The sequence below is a fragment of the Mustela erminea genome, chromosome 1 (genome assembly GCF_009829155.1).
Source record: "Mustela erminea isolate mMusErm1 chromosome 1, mMusErm1.Pri, whole genome shotgun sequence".
Classification (NCBI taxonomy): domain Eukaryota; kingdom Metazoa; phylum Chordata; class Mammalia; order Carnivora; family Mustelidae; genus Mustela; species Mustela erminea.
The window spans coordinates 108,360,707-108,385,971 of NC_045614.1; the positions used below are offsets into that span (position 1 = coordinate 108,360,707).

General features: G+C 37.9%; 1 protein-coding gene across 8 annotated transcripts in view; it reads right to left on the reverse strand.

The window, feature by feature from the left end:
* The window catches only part of IL1RAP (interleukin 1 receptor accessory protein), a 134,040-nt gene that overhangs the window by 25,777 nt on the left and 82,998 nt on the right, over nt 1-25,265 (reverse strand). For all 8 annotated transcript variants that reach the window (XR_004284350.1, XR_004284352.1, XR_004284353.1 and 5 more), the window contains exons 3-8: nt 24,326-24,611; nt 20,473-20,659; nt 8,282-8,447; nt 5,917-5,988; nt 3,763-3,889; nt 1,049-1,197 (exon numbers count right to left, since the gene is read on the reverse strand). Coding sequence is in view for 3 of the 8 variants with exons in the window: in XM_032337905.1 (XP_032193796.1) it covers nt 1,049-1,197; nt 3,763-3,889; nt 5,917-5,988; nt 8,282-8,447; nt 20,473-20,659; nt 24,326-24,611 (987 nt within the window). In the remaining 5 variants the exon portion in view is untranslated. The remainder of the gene's footprint in view (nt 1-1,048; nt 1,198-3,762; nt 3,890-5,916; nt 5,989-8,281; nt 8,448-20,472; nt 20,660-24,325; nt 24,612-25,265) is intronic.

Genomic DNA, 25,265 nt, shown 5'->3' on the forward strand with positions numbered 1-25,265 from the left:
TTAAATTCCACTGCAAAATGTATAATACCTATGAGTTGTTTTTTTTTTTTTTTTGCTTTTGTTTTTGCTTTTTTTTTTTGGTATAAATATTACAGGCTCTCTCTGACACAAGGATCCAAAATGATTCTGAATGACATGACTACATGTGTGATAAATCACCATTATCTTTCTCTAGGTCATTGAAACACATTCTTGAAGGGAGTGATTGTCTGGGGTTCTGTGTTAGGTGAGAGACCCAAAGATAATTTTAGACACAGTCTGTTTCAGTAGCAACAGCTCACACAAGAGAGCTTTATCACTTTTATTTATTTTATAAAAAAATTAGTAATATCAACATAGAAATCCTTTTACATTACTTTAAGTCATAGTTTAAATAATTTTCATATTAGCAATTGTGGCTAGTGGTATGTTATAAATCTGTTTGAATACTGATACATAGTATTTAAAATGATCATTTGAAAATTATATTTTCGAGAAGAATATTTCATATTTTCCTTAACTACTTGAAAATAATTAGATGGTTGCTATTTATAAAGTTTCATTATTATAGATAATGCTTCTAAGAATAGCAATGGGTACATAATTCTCTTTCTGTTATTTGTTCAGGAAGAATTCCAAAAGTATTAAGTCATATGGTATGGTCATTTTTATGACCCTCGAACTCTGCCATCAATGATTTCTAAAAGGGTCTTTACAATCCACCAATTATAAGGGATTCTACCAGCTTTATTTTATCTTTGGTAGCTTTAAATATTTTCTTTATTTTTCATTTTTCATGACTGTACTGATATAAAATTGTGCCTTATTTTCATAATCATATGGCTTTTTTGGGCCACATTTGTGCACTAAGTTACTAAAAGTATAAGAAACAATATTTTGAGTGTCTTCACATAGATGGAAACTATCCCTCAAGATTTTTTCAATTCACCTTTGATTCATTACTATGTGCCAGATGTGCTAGCTGCTGGAGCACTGTCTTCTGATTTTCCTTATCACCACACTGTTACACTTGGAGTTCACAGATTCATCTGCTGAGGGCATCCATTACCTTTCTGTTTCACCTTGGCTGCTTTGTCAACCTCCCCTTTGGCATTTCTAGCATGACAGACATAGTTGCGCTTGAGATCCTCAGCAGTAACTTTTTTGATGTTCAAAATCTGAGTCCTCGTTTCATCTTCGGTTTGGGTCAAACTTATACTAGAAATAGGGGAAAGAAAATCAAAGCATGAGTGATACCACAGGGCCATGTTCTGGGAATGAATCAGATAAGGAGACAACCACAGGGCCCCCAAGTGAGGGCAGCCAGAACATCCATGAGCTGTGTTGCCTGAGAGCCAATGGTTACAAAGGGAGGATAGCTTCTAGATTCCAGTGCCATTCTTTACCTTCTATAGCACACACAATCCCAGCATCTAGATCAAATCCCAGTGCTGGCAACATACAGCAGATCTCTCTTCAGAGTAAAATGTCTCCTTCCCTCAAACTTCTGAGACAGTATTCTGTATCAGTGTAGAGAGATGCTTCTGAGGCCATATCCATCTGGGTTTTCATCCAAGCTTTGACACTTACTGGCTATATATTTTCATTTACCATATATTTCATTTACCTATATATTTTGGGTACAGTAACTAATCTTTTCAAGTCTTGAGTTCCTCCTTTGAAAGACAGGTAAGTAGCAATGCCTACGCAGTACGTCACATGTATTGACTCACTCAAGCACTCTGACGACTGAGTACATCAATGTGTAAGTATTAGAACAATGCTTAATACATATTCATATAGGCTATTACTACCATCCTCAGCAATAGTTCATTCATTTCAGGGATTCCCAAAGCTTGGGTTTTGAACATAGAATACAAATAAAGAATAGAAAAGAGAAAAGAGAGTAGATAATAAAAAGGATGAAACTCCATGGGTTAAATCTTAACATATAAAAAGAAGAGACTTCTTGAAGCAAGTATGCTTTATGAAAATACATCCAAATCTCAGCATGTCAGAGATCAAGTGCTTTGGGTCCAAGACCAAGATTTAAAATCCCTTGGAACTACTTGTTCCAAAGAGAAAACAAAATCTGCTATAGCTGACATCCAGGTACTCCTTCCAGTGAGGCAGACCGTCGGTCATGAGAACTTGGTCAAAGGTTGTGATGGGTTTAGCCTTAACTGAACTGCACCGCTCCACTCCGGGCACTGAGCTGTGTTGCAGCAGCAGTGAGGACGGACAGCATGACTTTCATTATCATTCATTCGGTATTATTATGAGGATAGGAACCACAATATTCAGAAATCCTGAAGGGATCAGTAACTCTCCCTTTGTGCCGCCAGCCACATCTTTAATCTATTCCTTCTGCAAAACTGCTCCAGTTTCAGGAGGCTCCTTCTGTGCCTTTGAATATGTGCTGCTTCTCTAAACCCCAGCCATCACACAGGAGGTTCCTTTTACCAGGAACATTCTTTCTATTTCTTTACCTAGTTTATTTCTACTCATCCTTCAAATCTTTATTTAGGTACTGTACCATCTGAGAAGCACTGCCTAATCCCCTAACACTGACGGGAATCTTCAACTCAAGCTTCCGATAACATCCAATATTCCCCAGGCACTGCATTTATCACGAAATATTGAAATTTCTGCTCTATCACTCTTATTCTGATAAAATCGACTCTGTTAGGGATGAAGTATCTTGCATAGCACTTAGTGTAAAGCAGACATCTTATAACCTCTGCACAAAGTCTGAGTTTACTACCAAGAATGACCTAGCTTTTGAATCCCACAAGTTCAAGTAGCTAAAGATCCATTTGTATATCATGTTAAGGCTCCCGTCTTAGAACCACTTTGTCAAATAGTTGGTCGGCTGCTGCTTTTTATTTACTATCGCCGTGAACCAATTGTCTTGCAGTTGTGTACTTCATTTACAAAAGGATCTTTTATCTTCAAAGACCCATATTTTCCTCCTTGTCGACCTAACACCCTTCAAAAAAAGTTACATTTATTTAGAAATAAAATGACCCAGCTTGTTATTTTAAGAGTGGGCTATATTACCACCTCATCCACTTAAAAAAAAAATAAAATTTAAAGAACGTGAATGTATTTAGTCAATAATATATAAACGTGACATTGTTATGTGAGTTAAGAACGAGGAGGAAGATAGCAAGACAAGATAAATAACACAGTTTATCTGAGGCATAAATACAGAGGTCTGGACTCCAGACTGGAGAAAGAAAAGAACAGGGCCACGCCAACCAGCTTTCATGTAATCAGAGCCTTGTATTGTGGCCTCTCATCCATGTGCGCTATGCATCCCATCTACTTTTTTTTTTTTTTTAGGATTTTATTTATTTATTTGACAGAGAGAGATACAGTGAGAGAGGGAACAAGAGAGTCAACGCAAGCAGGGGGAGTGAGAGAGGGAGAAGCAGACTCCCCACTGAGCAGGGAGCGCAATGCGGGGCTCAATCCCAGGACCCTGGGATCATGACCTGAGCCCAAGGCAAACACTTAACGACTGAGCCGCCCAGGCATCCCGCATCCCATCTACTTTCAAGGGGGAATCATGAATGTGTGACTATCAGAAGATATCTGGGTCTTGAATTGCAAGTCCAGGGATCCTACTTTGGGATGTGGCCACTAAAGACATGAGAATCTTGCAGATTTTGGGTAATGATGCACCAAAGTCAGAGTTTTTACTTTCAATGATCAGTATACACCAGAAGGCATTCAACTGAGGGACAAGCATTGATCACCCCTTGTCTGAGCCAATGGTACCTTTCATTAACAGTTACATCAATATTGGTGTCGTCTGGCTTTTTTCCGTCAATGGTCCACCAAACCTCATTGCGAGCATCCTTCAGGAAAGTAAAATAGACTGTACAGGGGATGAGCAGCTCCTCTCCTAAAAAAACAAGTTAGCCTATCAGTGTGTAACCTTCACAAGGCTATACTGGTTTCACTCTGTGACTAATCAGAAGCTATAAAAGTGTACTTAAAACTCTACTTCTGAGTAAGTTTCAAGTGGCCTACCATAGTACCGTACCATACCTCATTGCAAAATAAACAAACCAAGAAAAGAAATACAGCAGTTTTATGCAAACTTTCCAGAATGGCCATCTTTTTATACAATCCATATATGCTGTACCACAGTATTTGTTCAAAGAGGCTCTGACAACATCCTTTTTAGCCTGAAACTTCCATGGACTACCCCTAACCTTTGTTATTTCCCTCACGAACAGTGACTAAGGAGAGATTCTCCAGACCTTTGGTGCTTAGCCCAGAAAAGATGGGCAGTGCCAGCACTTAGGAGCAGGCCACATCTTGAAATGCTCAGGTTGTCAGGATGTGGTCAATAAGTTTAAAGACAATTTACATATAAATATGTGTGTGTGTGTATACATATATAACAAAAATTTACATCTTTATAAATACTAGCATTTATAAATAACAAATCTATGTTCTCTTCCTGAGATGGAACATGAGGTTCCATCTAGAGGCTCTCCAGGCAGAAAATGATAATAATAAGAAGAGCAGCAGCACCCTCACTAAGAACTTCACATACTCACGGTGCTAAGTGTTTATACTTACTAGCGGCCTTATACAATTTTAACAAAATATTATGGGGTACTTTTTAATTCATGTTTTATAGATGTGAAAACTGATGCTTCAAGATGTTAGCTGCTCTCCCTAGATGAAACTGTTAATAAGAGGCAGAGCAGAGTTCGACCGAGACTGACTTCCATTCCAGGTTACCCAGGACAGCTCTGTTCCATGCTTGCTTTCTTAGTTAGTTCTTGATATCAACTGCTTTCACTCTCAAAAAGTGTGCAGGTTGAGATGACAAATTATATTGTCATCCAAATTTGAAAGCAAGTTTGTCTCAATGAGTGGTCCTACCCCACCCCCTCTTCTAATGCATGATTCTTATGTTTTCCCTTTTGGTTTCTGTGTTAATATGCAAGAAGATAACATGAACATAGAGTCTGTAACCATATGACAGGTAGACTAGATCATTAGTAAGAGTTTACCCAGATAGCAGGAAGAATGTTCACTTTACTGTACAAAACTGTACAAATGAATTCTAGGAAATTTGGTCCATCTCGAGTTGGCAGACCCCTTTGTTTTTTTTTGTTTTTTTTTTTTAACAGGCAGCTTGCTATTTGAAACCTTATCTTAGTTTTAGGAGGGCATCATTGTGTTCTACCTGCATTTGATCACAACCTCTGTTATCTTTAGTACAATTTTAAAAATATGTTCTTTTATACCTTTCATTGGGTTTGGAGAGAGTTTATTGTAAAGGATACAATATGGAAAATTTTAAAATTTTCTATGGTTTTCAGTTTAACCGTGGGAGGTTTTAAGCCAGAAGAATAACACACGATGGCTTATTCGGTCAGTTGCAAATGATTTTTGTCCAGAATGGAAAATTATGAAAACTAAAAAAACCTCCTTTTTTTAAAGGAGACCCAGATAGCCATAGGGAACACCCCATAGCATTCTAATCAGGGCATACTAGTTCTACCAGCTGTTAACCTGTTAAACTCACAGTCTCACCTCCAAGCTCCAACTCTTGCCTCTTTGCAGTGAAGCAGAAGCTTAAAGGATATCTTGTGCTCACATCTCAGCCTTGGAAAACCAAGCTGTGTGTGAGCTAACATGTACATCAGACAGAAATCACTAATCAGGAGAGAGGAGCCAGGGGAAGAAGGGACTAGCTATGGAGAGAGAAGCTGAGAATCCTAAAGATGCCTGAGAGATCTCTGACGGAGGAGCTAATCTCCAGAGCTGCCTTGGTTTCTGACAACATTTCAGTTTCAATTCATGTGTTTCCTTACAAAGCCCTCTATTTGCATGCATTAACTTAAATGACATTTTCTTCCTTGTCATTAAGAGAATCTAACTGAAATTAAGAGGCACAGCTATAATTACCCGGTTCTTTCTCGTAGACCACAAGATCATTGGGTGAATAGATCTGAGGAGGCAATGCATCTTTTGGAGAGCCTGTTTTAGAGAGGAAGAAACAAAAGAGAGATGATGTTAAATCATGTAGCCCTCATCTCTCATAACCCATTTCCAAGAGCAGTTCTTTTGTAAAGTTTGCCCAACTTCCTGGCACAGTTTGTCAATTCTTCTTGCAAAAGCACACAGCTCAATCGAGAGTCATTTACAACACTTCATTCATTTCAGACAAGCAAAGAGACAAACAGAACATGAAAAGTAGCCTCCATGTTTTTGGATGGAGATTCAACCAGTGTTTTTGCTTCCCAAAGAGTACACGAAATCCCCTTCTCGGATTTTAAAATAAATTGTTTTCATGTCTTCCTCAATTGTTTCTTTTCTAAATATTTCTCCAGAACATGCCCCAGGTATCTAGTATAGGACCTGGTTAAAGAAGTAAATATTAAATGAATGAATAAGTAAATGGAAAATTCAAAACCACAATTGTGAGGCCAGCCCATCAGTCTATCCAATGCCTCCGGCAGTTGACTGCTTGTTCATAGGACTGCTGCTCTTTATAACATTCTGTATTTCTAAATTGAAAGAAAAATACCCTGAAGGGGTTTTATAGTGTAGTGTTTAAGAACAGAAGCTTCAAATATTTAACAACCAGGGCTCTTATCCTTACTTGGCCATATACTAGCCATACAACTCTGGTTTTTTGCTTAATCTTTGAGAAGCTAATTTTCCTCACCTCTTAAATGAGGATAATTAAACTCACCGCACAGGTTCATTAGAAAGATTAAATTAAGTCATGCATATTAAATTAAGTAATGCATGTTAAAGCATCCTACTGGTATATAGTAAGTACTCAGTACTTCACAGCTTTAAAAACAAACTTGTGTTGCTTGAAAGTTGGATTAGAACCTTACCACACATCAGTGTCTATCAACTTCTCTATCTATAAATCAAGGTGAGCAAGCATGCCTGTTCTCAACTTCCCCAAAACAAATGTGTTTAAGTATCTGTATCAGAAACAATTGCCAAGACAGATTTAAGGTTAGATTATTCATTTGGCTTACAAAGCCCATTTGTGTTAAGTTCTAAACTTAGTCTGGTTTTTCTTCTGAATTAATTCCCAGCTCAGCATTATTCCAAAAGTACGCAAAGGAAGAGGAGAGGTGATTACAAAATTTTTCAATTTGAATTTTATTTGCCCTATTATTTTAGAGCCCTTAAAAATTATGCTGAACCTGGTATCAGGGTAATAGAGAAAGCACTGCACCAGAATCAGAAACTTGAGATCTGGAAATCACTTCTTACACTAACTCACAGAGCATCTCTAAACAGTTTACTTTGTGTTATTGGGTCTCGACGCTTCCACCTATGAAAAGATGGGGTGTGAAAAATTCTCACTCTGATACGCTCTCATTTTTAGTGTCATGGGTACAATGGTATTTAGGGCTCTCCCCTAAATGCTGACACTGGTTCTCTCGATTTCTGGGTTTGATGGGAGTCTTTTGACTCTGTCTGGACATTGTCTTTCCACTTTCTGAATTACTCATCCCCTGTTTTCTCAACCAGTGCAAAGCAATGATTAAATACCACCAGCAAACAGTTTTGGCTACCCCAATTCCAGTCCACAGGAAGAGTTGATTGAATTCAAATACAACACTTTTTTTTTTTTTTACATTAATTTTAACTACTTAATTCATTGAGTCTCTGCTGTTTGCCTGGAACTGGACTCACATAATATGTATATTATTTCTAATATTCTCAGCTATCCTGATTGTTAAGTACTCTTAGTCCCAGAGTACAAATAAGGAGACTCAGACCCTGATCAAAGTCATATTGCTAATAAATAGCAAGGGTAGGGGCACCTGGGTGGCTTAGTGTGTTAAGTCCCTGCCTTCAGCTCAGGTCATGATCCCAGGGTCCTGGGATCGAGGCCCCATCGGGCTCTCTGCTCAGCAGGGAGCCTGCTTCTCCCCCTCTCTCTGCCTGCTGCTCTGCCTACTTATGATCTCTCTCTCTATCAAATAAATAAATAAAATCTTATAAAATAAAATAAAATAAAATAAATGGCAAGTGTACAAGCTGAATACAGATACCTCTGGCACTCTTTTCATTCCCCAAACTGCCTTCATTTATTCACATCCTCTTTCATTCAGTAGACCAACAGTTATCGAATCCCTACTCTGTATGCGGAATTGCTGTGGCTCTAGGGATAGTGCAGGGAACAAAAAGAGATAAACCTCTTCCCTCATAGAATGGACACACTTGTTTGTAATAAACTATCAAGAGCCAAAACAGAGTTATTGCATTTTTGTTGTGTGCACTTAAAAATCATGCTTACCTACCACCTTTACAGTCAGAGTCCTAGTGAGATGGAAGGTACGCCCATTTTCTGGGTATGTAACAACACATGTGTAATCTCCATTGTTCGAAACCAAGGCGATGAGAAAACTCAAATTCAGGCCTTCAGCTACCACATTATTAAAGTTCTGTATTTTCTGACAGCCCTAGAAGAAGTAAAAGAAAAGATGTTCATCATTTAAATACATGCACAGAAAACATACAAATGCATATACACACACACAGCTAATTTTGCACAGAACATACAAATATCTATGCCAGCTGTATCTTTTACAAACTATTTTGGTTGAGTTTTTGATGATGTTTCTGCGAAGAATAAATGTGAAGTTTCATTATACTTTCTACAAAAGGAAAATAGGACTTCTAACTGAAATACGGATTCTAAAGTACAAGCTTCCTGTCTCAGGATCCTATATTTGAATTTTGGAAATCCATGTTAATAGTTAAACAAGGTTACCAAAAAAAATTGTTAAACAAGGTTAAAGTTTTGGAAAAAAACTTAGGCATCTTAAGAAAGTTCATGTGCTGCTATTTAAGAAATGCTTGTTTTTCATTTTTCCACATTTGTTTAGTGATTATATTAATTTGGGAAGCCAGCCACTCTGACAATTGAAGTCTCATGTTAGGTGCCTGATTTCAGTGTTTGTTGTTGTTGTTTTGTTTTGTTTTATTTTGTTTTTTCTCTCTTTAATTTTTTTTAAGGTTTTATTTATTTATTTGAAAGAGAGAGAAAGAGAGTACAAACAGGGGGAGGGGCAGAGGGAGAAGCAGACTCCCTGCTGAACACGGAGCCAGCCAGACAAAGGGCTCAATTCCAGGACCCTGGGATCCTGACCTGAGCCAAAGGCAGCCACTTAACCTACTGAGCCACCCAGGTACCCCGGGTTTCAGCATCCTTGATGGCTCTGTTGAATCTCTTTATTGGTCACTGACAAACATTTTTGGCATTTCCTTCTACTTATCTCATTTTCTTTTTACAATTCAATATTACAGACTTCAGAATCTAAAATGAAAAGATATTTTATAGGTCTTATCAAGAGTTATTTATTTCTACTCCAAATTATGCTTTTATATACTTCTACTGATTTGTAAAATTTGGAGATTGAAATACTTCACTCAACATAACTGGGATCCGGGGCACCTGGGTTGCTCAGTGGGTTAAGCCTCTGCCTTCAGCTCAGGTCATAGTCTCAGGGTCCTGGGATCGAGTCCTGCATCGGGCTCTCTGCTCAGCAGGGAGCCTGCTTCCCTCTCTCTCTCTCTGCCTGCCTCTCTGCCTACTTGTGATCTCTGTCTGTCAAATAAATAAATAAAATCTTAAAAAAAAATTAAAAAAAAAAACATAACTGGGATCCTGTTCTGGCTCTTTGAGCCTCACTAATTGGCTTATATTGTTTTATTTGTTGTTGTTGTTTTTCCTCTCAAAGAAAAAAATACATCAACTGTCCAAAAATTACATGTGGAACATTTGCTTTTAGAAAAACTTTTTTTTGGGGGCGCCTGGGTGGCTCAGTGGGTTAAGCCTCTGCCTTCAGCTCAGGTCATGATCCCAGGGGCCTGGGATAGAGTCCCGCATAGGGCTCTCTGCTCAGCACGGAGCCTGCTTCTCCTCATCTCTCTCTCTATCTGTCTCTCTGCCTATTTGTGATCTCTCTCTCTGTCAAATAAATAAATAAAATCTTAAAAAAATATAAATAAAAATAAAAAAAAAGAAAAACTTTTTTTTTTTAAATCATTAATTAATCTGTGACAAAAATTAACTGGGTTATGCCCAAGGTCCTTTAGATCTCGAAAATTCAGGAAGGTTATTATTGACTTGTACTTTAGATTTACTGTATCTACATATGTAACTCTGATTCTTGAATATGTAAGGTTTTCTTACTTCAATTCCTGTAGCATGTGTTTTGAAATATGACAGTTACACTGAGTGGCATATTTTGCAATCCTTTGTCATAGGAACTATGTCTTTTAAGAATATCGCTACACTTTTGACTCATGGAGATGATCATCAAGAAGAAGCTGTTATATGCTCAGTTATTTTCTGAATGCAATTTATCCTGTTTTGATAAGCAGTGTTTCTAGACACTTGTCACATCAGCAAAATATTTCAATCCTCTTAGGTTATCACAAAGTATAAGGCCACAGAGACCTGTACTCTTCTAATGAATTTATGTCAGATTTGGTTTAAATTGAGTTTAGACTATCTATAGAACTCTATCTGATTTTTGTGGCACCTTTCATTTAAACAGTTCAAAGCTATTTTCTTCTCTCATTTGTTAGCTTAGCTGTTCTTAAATCCCCATGAAGTAGACAGATCAGACTAAATATGCTCTAGTTTTGCAGGTGAATAAAAATAATGAGATAGACAGATAAAGAGATATTCTAGATAACACAGAGCAAAGCTAAAGCTCAGTTTTCCAGACAGATGAACAAAGGTTTTACACTAGCTTCTTAACTAAGAATGAACACCTCTCCTTGGGCTGGAAAAATTGCATGGGCACATGTATTTACATGCACTCCATTATCCCATCTGACCTTTATTCCAAACTTAGCAAGTCTGGAATGCTTTTATGTTCATTTTATAGACGAGGGTATCAAGGCCTAGAAAGGTTAAGGGATTGCCACTGTCATAGAGCTAGGTAGTGTCAGAGCTAAAATTTACATCTAGATCTACCTGTTTTGAGGCCCTCGTTTTAAGTCCACCTGACACTGTCTCCCTACCCTATCCTGTGGCCCTGCACATATGCTACACCCAGGTCAGCCCCAGTGTTAATAGTGTGCTATGTCTCTATCACTTAGACGAGGTGGATTCCCACAATTCATGATAAACTGGAAAACATATTGTTCCGGATAAGAAGTTAAAAATTACTACTGCCCTTGTCAACAGCACTTCTTAAGAATGTACTAAAAGAAACTTATTTCTTTGACTTATCAAGTGTCACTTATGTGAAAACTATTTAAACACATTTGATTTAAGATTTATAGTATGTGCTACAAATATGAAGAAACACCTCTAACTCAAAGCCTTTTCATTCATTCACTCATTAGTTCATTCATCCTTGATTATGAATCATAAGCCATGTACCAGGCCACTGTTTGAGGTTCTAAGAATATAGGATTGAGTAAAACAAAGGGTCAACTCTTATGGACTTATCATGAACAGAGAAACAGAGCAAGCAAGGAAAATGGTACAAAATAGCTGTGTGTTGATCTCTTGCTAGCTCTCCTTTTTTTCTTCCTCTTAACTAAACCCATGAGCATGAACTTGAAATTCGGGCTGGATATGCTTAAGGGTATTCAATGGGCCCGTGAGTCGATGGTGTAAGTATGCTTTCTTGTGAGATTTTCTCTTTTTTCCACAAAGGAAAAAAGAGCTGCTTTGTCTAGAAAAAAAAATATTTCAAATTAAGGAATATTCCCAAAAAAATTAATGGAAAAGTTTTAGGTCTGATCTACTATTCAGAAAAAGCTGGCCACTCAAAAAATGTAAATTAACTAGTTTTAACCAAAAGAAGTATAAAGAAAAGAAATACAAAAAAGCCACTTCAAAGTTATTAGACCTATAGCATGTTGGAAAAGGATATAAAATAAATATTTTACATTCTAAGCATGCACGTGCATGGCAGGGGTAGATCTGGGACACTGGTGAACTATAAATAACCATTAACTTTAGCCTATCACGTGTGATGAACTCTAATTCTTACAAGCAGTTGCATCTCTAGACCCTTCGGCACACGTACCTGAGACACACAGTATGTTTTTAACCACAATAAAGTATTCCTAAAAATAAATACTGCAGATTTCAAAATCATTTCTTTGGAATCAAGGAGGAAAAAAAGATTTGAAAAGAAATCTAGATATCCAAAGAATTAAAAAAAAAAAAAAGTTTCCAAATACAAGAAATGATTACTGGTAAGTTGATTTCTACTGTGAAGCAAACACTCGTCTGACTAGAAAATAAGTCATCCACTTAGTTGACCAATCAGTTCCTCATTTTGAATTAAAAAGAGAGAAGTTCGACAGGAGATAAACGTTTCTAATACGTAGTGGTAACCATAGCAACCTACCGCAATATATAGGTAAAGAACAGAACGAGAAATGACTCTGAGATCTTTGAGAGGAAATAAACCGCGTGCTGAAGCATGGGGGGTGAGTGGGGGGACGTCGTGACTAAAAAAGGACAGATATTTCCATTCAATAAACCTACAACTTTTAAAGAATTGTAGGAGGGCACAAGAATGGAAAAGGTATGGTTCCTGACGTAGAGGCATGCGGTCTAGTGCAGAACTGCTACAAATACGATCAGAAGCATATTGGGGTGGGGAAGTGAGGGAAAAGATTAAACACAAAACATTTAGAAAAACTTCCTGGAGGAGGAAGATGTGGGTCTGATTGTTAAATGGCAAGTAGAATATCACCAGCTATGTGGGAGGAGGGGAGACTTGGGGAAGTGACACCCTAGACATGGGGAAAATGTGAAAAAAATCCCCTGCATGGGATGTCTGCCTGGCTCGGCTGCTGAAGAGTCTGCCTTCAGCTCTTGAACCCAGGGTCTTGGGATCCAATCTTACATCAGGATCCTTGTTCAATGGAGAGCTCTTTCTCCCCCTGCCTACAGTTCCCCAGGCTTAGGCTCTCTCTCTCGCTCCCTGACAAATAAATAAACAAATTTTAAAAAATCTCCTGTACTCTTACAGCATTTTACCCTCTGTGTTAGGCCTTAACCAACTTTATGATCTCTTTCCATGCTTATTTCTTCCTCTAGAAAACTAACTCCCAGGGGTATGTGGGGGGTAGATGAGTACTGTTACCTGCATGGGCAGCAACTTGCCCAATACTTAGCACATGGGAAATGCTCAGTACATTCGTGTGGTAGGTTAGAAAAATGAGAGAAGGAAAGACACAAGACATGGTGTTGGAAGTTCAAGCGGTATGCACATGATAACAAGAAGATGAATACACGGATTGTAATACATGGGATGAGGCAGTTGTAGGATGGATAGGGAAACCGGGTGAGGATACAAAAAGAGTTTGAGATATAACATTAGAATAGTTACGAATATCTATCGACATTTTTGCACCCAAGATTAAGTTGCTATGAAATGCATCTTACTTCACAAAGTCTTCTCAGAGTTCTATCCACCAGTCACTTCCAAAGAACTTCAGAATTACATCATCCATCACCCAGTGTTTACACAACAAACACTTAACAAAATCCCTCCCATGTGACAGGTATGTGTTAGGAGCTGGGCATACCGCAGACAGTAAAAACAGAAATGCACCTTATTCTCATGGAATTTTCCAATCCAGTCCAATTCATTCAATTATTGAATCAGTTCCTAAATACAGAGTATATTGTCCCTGTTTTGGGCTGTGTGCTTGTTATTCAAGGGTTAGAAAGAGTTCACTACCCAGTACAGAAGAGAGAAATGCAATCATTACAGTAACAAAGATGAGGTATAACTTGAGTGCTTTCACAATACAGAGTGGGTGATTCATTCAGCTTAAGTCAGCTTCAAGACTTCTCAGATGCTTGAATGGGGTTCAAGTTTAAAGGATGGACCTTAATCCTCAGAAGTCCAGACACTATACATAAAATGCTATGTGTACATATGCATACAAATAATTCAACGTGTATGGCTTGGAAAGAAAATCTGATACATACTTCCTTTATACCAAAGGTTAAAAATCACTACATTGGGACTACAGAGAAAGGAAAGAGATAACCAAACTAAGATGTCGATCAGATTGAAACAAGCACCTTAAAATAAAGTCGATTACATAGACCTTGGACTAACCTAAAAATACATGACATGCCAACAAGAAGGCCAAGTTTGGCATTGTTTCAGACATGTTTTCCTGATGGTACTATCTCCGAAAAAGCAAAGGTTTTCAATTTTCTGAAAGGTTGTTTTTTTGTTTTTTTTAAGATTCCATTTATTTATTTGACAGACAGAGACCACAAGTAGGCAGAGAGGCAGGCAGAGAGGTGGTGGCAGGGGAGGGGAAGCAGGCTCTCCGCTGAGTAGAGAGCTCAACGTGTGTCCCGATCCCAGGTCCCTGAGACCACGACTGGAGCCGAAGGCAGAGGCCCAACTCACTGAGTCACCCAGGCGCCCCCTTCTGAGAGATTTATAAACAATATCTGGCCAATTCCAATTCATGTCACTGAAAGTTAGAGGTGGAGGCATTATTCTAATTTTAATGATCACACTGAGTAAAAGGAAAACCAGCTTTTTGCAAATTGAGATCTGGAATGATATCTATCCTGCTAAATGGCAGCTGAGAGCTTTTCAGCAGCTGCTATCAAGGTAATATCCAACACATCCTCTAAAGTGGTTCCTCTGATCCTCAGTAAGAAGGGGAAAATTGCCTTTGTTTTTACAAGCGCCTCTGGAGAAAACTATTGAAATATCCAGTTATAAAAATAAGAACAAGAAATGATCCAGTAGTATGAAAGTCAGGATGGCTCACCATATTCTAAAGCTTTTGCCTCTGAGTAAATCTAATAATAATTGTAACAACAACAACAGAATCACACTTACCTGTGTCTTTACGTCTATGCATTCAGAAGTCCCTATGTGAATAAACATGCAGCCTCCAATTTATACATGTGTTGTGTTTCAAAAGTTCTTTTATAAGCTGGCTATTTGAAATTCAGTAAATCACTTCCAAACCATGGTTCGGTTTCCAGGCTAGTAACAAAACCTGGCTCATTTGACAAACATTTACAGAACATCAATTTAACTCAGAGGATTGTCGAACTAGGGACTATGAATTCTGGCCCAGACTGAAGAACTCTCGGCCATGTAGAAAACAGCAGGACAGAAGACATGCAGAGAAGAAAAATTCAAGCCCATCCCATTTCTCCTGCAATTCTTAAAGAGAAACTTCTGATTTTCTGTTCCCACCAATCCCAGTTTTCGGAGCCCCTTCTGACTTCCCTGGATGATCGAGCCACTGGTTCTCTTATGGCCCCCAGTCTCCCTTGTGACCTAGCCTGTGTGCAAAGCTGGCTCTGTCCTTCAAAGCGCCTCACACTCCAGAAATAAAGATTGAAGCACCCTCCCTGTGTCATTTCTGAAGAGTATTAGCTTTGGAACCCAACGAAAGTGGGTTCCCAGGTTCCCCCATTACTGGCTGGACTGTTTCCTGTAAATTATATAAAATAACTTAAAGCTATGGGACCAGGAAAAATCTCTCAACCACTCTGTACTTGAGTCTTCTTAATGATATAATGGAGAAAATGATAGACCCTACTTAATGTTGAGAGAATTAAAATAATCAAAATATTTGGAAGAATTCCTGTGCTCAGTAAAAGTTAGCTATTACGGTTTACCTCTCTGAGCCTCTGGTTCCTAATGATATCGACTCTGAAGGATGTGGTGAGTATTACATATAACATATAAAGTACCCAGTACAAGGTATTTTACTAGGAAAATGCAAGAAATGTTAGTTTCCTTTTCCTTTTCTCAATTCATCAGTTTTCACCCTCTGCCAACAGAAAAACAAATTTGCCGGAACTGATTAATGTGTCTTAACTCTCGCAGTTATTACTAAAAGAAACTATTTCTCCAATGTCAAGGTAGGGAATTCAGCTGATAACAATGGAAAGAGAACTACTGTAGGAGAGCCAGGATATCCATGCAGATGCAGGAGGTGACTGTAGAGGGTAGGAAATAGAAGGCAATGTCATCCCTGCTATACAGGGATGGGAGAATCCCCCTGCCAAGAACCCTGATTTTGTTCCCAAGACTGCAGAACTCTCAGGATTAAAGGTATCAGTCGATTACTCAAGGATGGAGAAATAAAAAGCAGCACATCAATAACAACCTTTCCAGAATCAGAGAATAGCAAGGATGTCTTGTCACTGGTTGTCCTCTTAGTCACCTGAACATTGTTGAGGATGTGCCATTGCATTTTCACTGCTATGACTTTTTTTCTTGATTTTTCTATGTTTCTTGTCTTCATTCACCCTATGAACATTCTGTCCAGATTTTGACTATAGCCCTTATCCTTTATGATTTTATTTTGTATTTTGTCTTTTTCTTAAAGGATTCAACTATCACAGAGATGCATCCAATTCTCTATCTCCAGTTTTGATTTTTCTTCTACTCTCCAGACCCATATACATGTAACCATGACCTATAGGTCACTGCTCCCTAGAGATCTCACAGATATCTCATTGCCCCTAAACCACTCCTTCTCTGCTGTCTCATACCTTGTTTAATAGCACCAACATTCATCCAACCAGAAAAACAAAAAAAATCTAGAAATCTTTGAGGACATAGAGATGGGAAAGTCATAACTTCAACCTCAAGAAATAGTCAATCTCACAGGATACATACATGTACATTTCTCCCTCTTCTTAGAACCAACAATTAATTCTCTTTGGTACTCATACGGAAATTAGAATTCCACTTTTTAATAAGAGTAAGAATTCTTATTTATAAACTTGTCTGAATTAAAGTGTAGGATCTTTTTGGAACTACGCAGGGTAGGACATATATCTTATTCATCACTGTGTTCCCCCAAACCCCTGACATATTGCACTGAATACAATTGATCTTCAACAGCTGTTGAATGTATACATGGATGACAGTGAAACAATAAAGGAAGTGAAAAGTGACATGGAGATAGGCATAAATAAGTTGCTTTGGAATTATATTAGGGAAAAAAATATTTCTAGCTGGAAAGAAGAGAGAACATTCCATAAAGGTAGTAGAATTTGAACTGTTCTAAAGAAAGAAGAGGGGGCCTTCCAGTTAGGTATGCATCAAGAAAAAGGAAAAAAAATAGAATATATAAGGGAATAAAATTAATTTTTTTCAGACCATTGAGTATTCAAAGTATAGGAAAAGTGAACAGGGTTAGAGATGAGAGAACTCAATTGCAGGTAAAGAGAAGAATTTTTTTTTTTAAATTGGAAAATGCATTATACTTATTAATGTAAAATTGTTAATATTATTCTTTTAATCATTTTTTATGCTGTCTGCTATGGAACATTATGATCATAGAATATACAATGATCAACTGTACCTGTACCTAGCCTCAAAAGTATACATTCAACCTATGTCTTATTTCATCTACACCCACTCACTGCACCCACCCAAGATTATTGTGAAGCAAATCAGAGACATTATATAATTTCACTTGCAAAGATTTTTATGTATTTCTCCAAATGACAAGACCTTGTCTTCGGCAAGCATAACTATAGTATTATTATAACAATTTAAAAAGTGACAACTCATTGTATTATCAATATTCTGTTTTCAGAGTTCCCTGGTTTTCTCATGACTTGCTCTATAGCTTGTCTGAAGAAAACACAATCCAATTAAGGTCCATACATTGCAACTAGTTATGTATCTTAAGTCAGTCTTTCTATCTGTCTTTCATTTTCTTTCTTCTTCCTTCCCTCCCTGTCTCTTAATCATTTTACTTTAGCATAAAATATATACAAAAATCACTCAAATGTATGTACAAGTCCATGTATTATTATAAAGCAAATACTTTGTAAGCACCACGCGGGTCCAGAATAGACTGTTATTAGTCACCCCGAAGGCCGTCCAGATGCCCCATGTCAACCACAGCTCTTTTCCTCTCCCGCCAAAGTAGCCACTATCTACACTTTCACGGTAAAATCAATTTCTTATTTTTCATTTATAATTTTATCACCTACATTCCCATCCTTAGACACTACAGTTGCATCCAATGTTAAATGTGTCTTACGTGTCTCAAAACCTACACATTCCCACATCATGCCTTTCTTTTCCTTGTAATTTATCGGTCGAATAATCCAGGACATTTGGCCTATAGAATTTTCCAGTCTGGATTTTGCTAACTGCAAACTCATGGTATAGATCAATACATTCCTCTGTCCTCTCTATATCCTGCAAAATGGCAATAGGATCTAAAGGGTTTTTTGTGTTTTGTTTTTGTTTTGTTTTGTTTTGTTTTATTTTGTTTTTCAGACTCAGGTTTAATCCATTTGGCACAATTATAAGTGATATTTTATTCTTTCATAAGAAGGGATATGTCTAGCTATTCCCTTTCTTATGATGGTATCAGTCACTGATGCTTCATGCTCAGATTTATTAGTTCATTAGGGGCTGCAAATGATTATATACTTTTATAAAAACACATTTCTCTGCACTATTTCATTACTCAGTGCACATTTCTTACAGGAAAAGAAGAATAAATAGCTGCTTTTTTTCCCTTTACTCGTTTTCAAGATAACAAATTGATTTCCTATCATCCACTAAATGTGACCAATTATTTAAAAATATCATTATGAACTTATGGATTTAAATTTAATTCATAAGATTCAACCCATTGTGATTAATAACCTTACTGAAGCTCAAATTGTTCCATTATTGGCCAATGGAAAACTCTTAAAGTTGGCTCCTAAGTCATTTCATTAATGACTTAAACCATTAGATGCTAACATTTTAAACTATGATTATGAATTGCCTATTTCTTCTTTTAAATCTGTCAACGTTTGCTTCATGCAGTCAGACACACTGCTGCGAGGCACATATACTTGTACTATTTTTATGACTTCCTGATGAATTGACCCTTTTATTATTCTGAAAAGTCCTCTTTATCTCTGGCAATACTCATTGTCTACAGTCTACTTTATGTGTTACTGGTATATCCATTCTAACCTTCCTATTTTTATTCATTATTTATCTTTAATTTTAAATTCCTTCTCCTTTCTACTTTCTGTTCATCTTAAGGCATTATCTATCATGTTCATTTGCTGCTATGTCCCTCTTAGTTTTAGCTTCCTTTCTGAATGACTTATTTCCATCTTCCTAACTTTCTAATTTTGGATGTTTCTAATTCTTATTGATCTATGTTATTATTTCACATCTCATTTCTTAATATTTTTTAGCTCATTTTTTAACTAGTAAGTCACATTATATTCCTCTGGCATGATTCTTTTTTTTTTGGTAGAAATGTTATTCTGCTTCATATTCTCCTTTTTCTTCTCAAGTTTGAACGGGATTTTACCTTGGTTCTTTTATTTTAAAGTTTTATTTTTATCTGTTTAGAGAAAGAGAGCACATGTGAGCAGGGAGAGGGGGAGAGGGAGAAAGAGAATCCGAAGCAGACTCTATACTGAGCATGGAGCCTGACATGGGGCTTGATCTCAGAACCCCGAGATCAAGACCTGAGCCCCCCAGACACCCCATCCTGGCTCTTTTTGTTATTAATTTTTATGTTAAATGTGTCTTTTTCTGGGCTTTTGAATTTGGCAGGATTTTCTAACTTCACAGAGCTCCCTCTTCCAAACTACGATCTTGAGATTTGTTGAGTCTGCTGCTTCAGAACTTCTTACTATGGGCCTCTTGGACTCATTCTCTGTTAGAGAGTAAAACTCTTCCTAACTTCAACTCTTGTTCTCAAACTGGCCCACCATACTTTACAGTAAGGATCGCTGGTTCCTTGTTCTCCAGTCTAGCAGGGACCACATGATTTCCATCTGCCCCTCTTCCCTAGACACTGATTCTATATGTGGTTTGTTTCACTTATGTCATCGAAAGTGATTCTTGTGGCTAACTCATCCCTGAGTTTGTTCTAAATGTTGTCCAGTAGTTTTTAGCTTTGGCATATGTGGGTATGTGAGGAGATTAAAAAAAAAAAATAAGGCTGCTGCCACAGGTGCCATCTTCCAACATCTTCATTTTTGACTAAATACTTGCCAAGTCTCTCAGATGTGGAAGAGACCACAGATGGGCTGTGCCCACAAATGAGGATAAACATGAGAACACACACAGATAGTAGAATACAGTGCTGACTAATCAAGGAGCTGACATTCACCAGATGAGCGAGCAGCTTCTGACCTCACTTAGCAGTGAAAAGAGCAAGCAGGCATTTCTCAAATGGTATCTCACAGGAAGTTAATAGAAATATGGTAGTTCTAGTTGTCCAGTGAATGTAATTTAGGAAATGGTGAGTTGAGACAAAGCATTCTTCACCACTTCCTCAAAATGGAGCACAGATAAATAAAAATGGCACAAGGTAAAGATGTGGTAAAAGATTTGCATAAAATTATTAAGGAAGAAATAAAAAATCTGACGAGAGAAATCTCAGTTTCAACATTAACTGAAGAGTCAAGGACAGACATTGCCATTTTAGAGAGCGTAAGATGCTCCTGAGTTTGCTTACCATGTACCAAGTGATGGTTGGTTTGACAGTGGAAGGAAAGAACCCATCTACATTTGGACACGTGATCTTCTGAACACCATACTCTATATACAGCTTATGCAGTGGGAGTTTCATGGAGGAATTGAAGCAGCTGTCTTTCTGAACCACTTCCAGAGGAAATGCAACTTTGCTGCAGTATGTGGTGTTCCTGAAAAGAGAAATAGCCAATAAATGGGCAATCGCATTTGCATTGGATTTGATGCAGCAATCACATGAAAATGAGCTAAGTGAAATAATGCTGCGCATTGAGATTTCATTTATATGTGAGTTCACATAGAAATTAAGTGCATTATGGAGGTATTTCCTCTACCAATTTGAGGTCACAAAATAAAAAACAGACACAATTAGCTACTGTTGATATACTAAAATATTTACATTTTAGGATGACTGGGCAATTGCATTTACATTTGAATGTCCACACAGGTCATTTAGTCTGCCTAGGGGCTCTTCTCCTCCCTTATACAGGGGATAATTTTCAGCCTCATAAGATATATTCTCTGACTTAAAAATAATAATAATAATGGACAGTGGTAGGACTGATTTTTCTGGTTTCCAAAGTAAAATCTAGATGTTATCCTCAGAGGAATATTGAAACAAGAATACAAGTGGTACAATCCTGGAGGATGACTCTTAATTTATGGCCCTAAGACATCAGTCCACCTTACATATGGAGGCTTTCCATGCCATCCTCCATGCACCCCATTTCTAAATTAGGGTTCTCATTCTCTGAGCACCTCAGACATTTCCTGGATTGACTTTATCATAGTCCAAACAAGGGCATGGTCACATGTATCTTCTTTTGTTCTTTGCATGTAGTACAGTGTCTAAACTTTCAGTAGGCACTAACTAAATGTTTCAAAAATAAATGGAATGGATGTAAAACATGCGTCTGTGCACAGGAAAACAATAACGAGAACACAGATAATAAAAATAATTGATTTCTTAGAGTTATGGGTAAATGGGTCATTCACTGCCTACCCTTTTTGTGATTTCAATTCAAAGTGCCAAATACATATAGATATTCATTAAGTAATTAATTGAGGCTAAATACAGTGAAATGGGGGATGCATTTCCCTCGCAGGATGGAAAGAAGAGATGTTTAAAGATGACTTATGACAATGATAATAAGGTGAGAAGGGACAGTGGCAGCTATAATCACCACCTAAAAATAGCAAAAGGTTTACCAGGTGGAAGAAGTATTCTATAGGTGGAAATTATACAGGGGGTAATTTTTAGCTTCATAAGATATATTCTCTGACTTAAAAAAAAAATAATGAACAGTGGTAGGACTGATTTTTCTGGTTTCTAAAGTAAAATCTGGATGTTATCCTCAGAGGAATATTGAAACAAGAATATAAGTGGTACAATCCTGGAGGATGAATCTTAAATTATGGCCCTAAGACATCAGGCCTTTGATTTTACATGGGTCAGTTCAAGGACATTCTCCACTTAGGAATCACCTCAGGACTGTGGGAAGCTTCTGGTATCTCCACAAGACAAGTTCACTTCTAGATTTTCTTTAGGGACAGAGAAGATAAGCAGACAGGTAAACTGAAGAGATGGCCATCTGGAATACTCAGACCTTAACAGCCATGCTGCTCCCGTAATGTAAAGGTTAGAAAAGTTTGAGGAAGAGCTCTAGATAAGTAGGAAACAAAAATAGAGTTAATGAAACACTAAAATGCAGAGAAGAGAACAAGGTCATCCAGAAAGCTACTGATGACGCTTTCCCAGCTATTTCTGATGTCCACCTGTAACAGATTAACAATTTCCAAAGATGGAAAGGAGATTTTAGGCTGCTTTTCTCATTGGGTGTATACAGATGCCAAAGCTCTCAGACACAGAGTGACGTGCCTCAGGTCACCAGCTGAGTAGCATAAGGGCTGGGACGCCAGCCTGGTTTCTGTGTCTTTCCTCCTATGCTCTTTCCACTATAATCTGTCTTAACTTCTCCTACAAAGCTGTCTTGGGCATAAAGAGTGGACAGTGCTCTTTGGAAGCCTACAAACTAGTCTAGAGTTCATTCCAATAAAACTAAAGAATCAGGTGAGATCCTCAAAGGGCCTTCAGAGGTTCCAAGGGACTCCCAAGGCCACAATAATGAAAATGCATTCTGTGACAGAGAAGTCCTTTTTCACTTAATCGTAACACAGCTTGGCTTAAATATATCAAAATGTAGTCACATTTCTCTATCAGAAAATGGTCAATATCCATGAGAGACAAAGGACATTCAGAAGACAGTGTGGGACTATCTATTCTTATGTCATTCTATGTTGTTGTATTGCTATATCATTCAGCCCTATTGTTATGGGCTGAATTGTGTTCCCCAAATTCATATGTTGAATACTCAACCTCCAGTAATTCAGAATGTGACCATATTTGGAGACAAGTCTTGAAAGAGGTGATAAAGGTAAAATGAGTATGGTGGGCCCTAATCCAATATGATTGATATGCTTATAAGAGGAGAATAGGACAGAGATGATGCAGGGAGTAGATCATGTGAAGAGATGGAAAGAAGATGGCGGTCCACAAACCAAAGAGAGAAATGAGACCAACCCTGCCAACACCTTGATCTTGGAATTTTAGCCTCTAGGACTGCAAGAACACAAATTTCTGGTATTTAAGCCACTTTTCTGTGGTATTTTATTTTAGTAGCCCTAGCAAACTAATAGGTGCATACTGCAACTATTAAACAGTAGGAAACTGTATAAAAACAAAACAAACACAAAACAAAAACAAAAACAAACCATAATCCATAAACCAGATGGGAATTTAAAAGACAAAGTAAGTCTTGGAAGCTAAAAGGGGACCTTGGGAAAAAAGTAGCCAAAGATCCAAGCCTTAAAAATGACTATTCTTTAGAGGGGCCTCAGTTGTTGTTGTTGTGTTTTTTTTTTTCTTTTAAAGATTTTATTTATTTATTTGACAGAGAGAGAGAGAGCACAAATAGACAGAGAGGCAGGCAGAGGTTGGGGGAAGCAGGCTCTCTGCTTAGCAGAGAGCCCGATGTGGGGCTCGAACCCAGGACTCTGAGATCATGACCCGAGCTGAAGGCAGAGGGTTAACCCACTAAGCCACTCAGGGGCCCCAGGGCTCAGTTTTTAAAAGCTTATTTATTTATTTATTCATTTATTTTCAGAACAAAAATAATATTAATCTGTGGCAATAGAAGAATAGGTATATTATGGTTTAAAATGCAAAATCTATATGAATTTTCAAGATTCAACAAAGTGGATTTGAAAGAAATTTTGCAGTATTGGTGGGGTTCTTTGGATTATATTCTTAGATTCCCAGTGATATGGTGTTTATTTGCTTTGAAGGGCAATTTTGGTGAAAAAGTTTGAAAGGCATTATTCTAAATACATTTGATATCTCCCAAATATTCTTCTTCCATAAGGCATCCTAAGGCTTTCTTCTGTATCAGGGACATTGGAAGATGCCAAGAACAACAGAAATGAATGGGTTCTGCTCTCTACTGTGCTCATTGTGTAGGGAAATAGATACTTTCAGGTGAGGCAGAAATGCAGGCAGGTTCTAATATCAGGGAAAAGGAAAAAAATAAACAAGGCTCCATCATTAGATAATCTTGATATATGTCAGGGTTTGAAAAGGAACCAGTTATGGAGAAAGAGCTCAGGAGTGCAACCGTTTTCTCTGCACACCTCTTGGGCAACATCTGCTAATCCACTGAGGTGAGGTGTAACTCTTTCTAGATGTTTCCTTCCCTGCCCTAGCTTCATAGCAGATGCATCCTCCAGAGAAAAGCCCAGGAACGAAAGGGAAAAGAGAAAGTCCCCACCAAGAATCAGGCTACCTTAACATGCAGGTGTAGTTGCCGGTGTCGTTGAGGAGGGTGGGGCGGAACCAGAGCACATCTTTCTCCTTACTAATGCGGTTGTCAGGGAGACGGAAGTTAATTGGCTCCTCCAGGTCCCGGTCCTGCCTCGTCCAATACCAGATCAGAGTCAGGCCAGCTGAGTGGGCTGTGCTGTAGTTGTATTTCAAGAAGTGTTCAAAGAGTGGGCACTTGAGGCGAGCTGGCTCATCTTCAAACACTTGGATCTGCCTCATGGTATCTAGTCCCCAGTCATCACAGCGTTCTGGAACGATCAAAAAGGAAAGAAAGGGCTAGTGAGTCACCTCATGTTAAAGGCCTTCTCAGGACACCCAATCTTTTCCAGGAACCCCCGTCTGGTGATGTTCAGTAACCTCTCTGTAATAATTGCGTGGAACGGGCACTGTGGGATGAAGAAATGATTTCTGTATCTTCCTTTAGCATTTTTCATTACCTCTTGGATAATGACTTGATCTGATAACTTGAGCTTGTCGTGCCCTATAAGGTATGGGGGAGAATCTCACCTGAAAAAGAAATCATGTGCTCTTTCGCTCTCTGGAGACAGAGGAGGCTCTGAGGAGAAAATTGTAACTGAAAAGATAACCCTCCAAGACTCTCGGTTCTTCCCAGGTCTCCTGATTTGGGGGATAGATCTGCCCAGACAAAGATATCTATCTACATCATAGTCTCAGGAGCAAAACTATATATGTAATAAATAAAATGAAGTTTGTCACTAAAGTTTATGGTTGCATATTAAGACAACATTTTTGTGGCAGCAGATAATGGAGAGAACAATTAAATTTTTGGAAATTTAATTTTGATAAAAGCAAAGAATTTGAAGCTTTATGACTTGCAGAAGGATTTGTAAGCAATAAATCCCTACGTAAGTAATAGATCTCTGAGAAATTTAACAAACTGG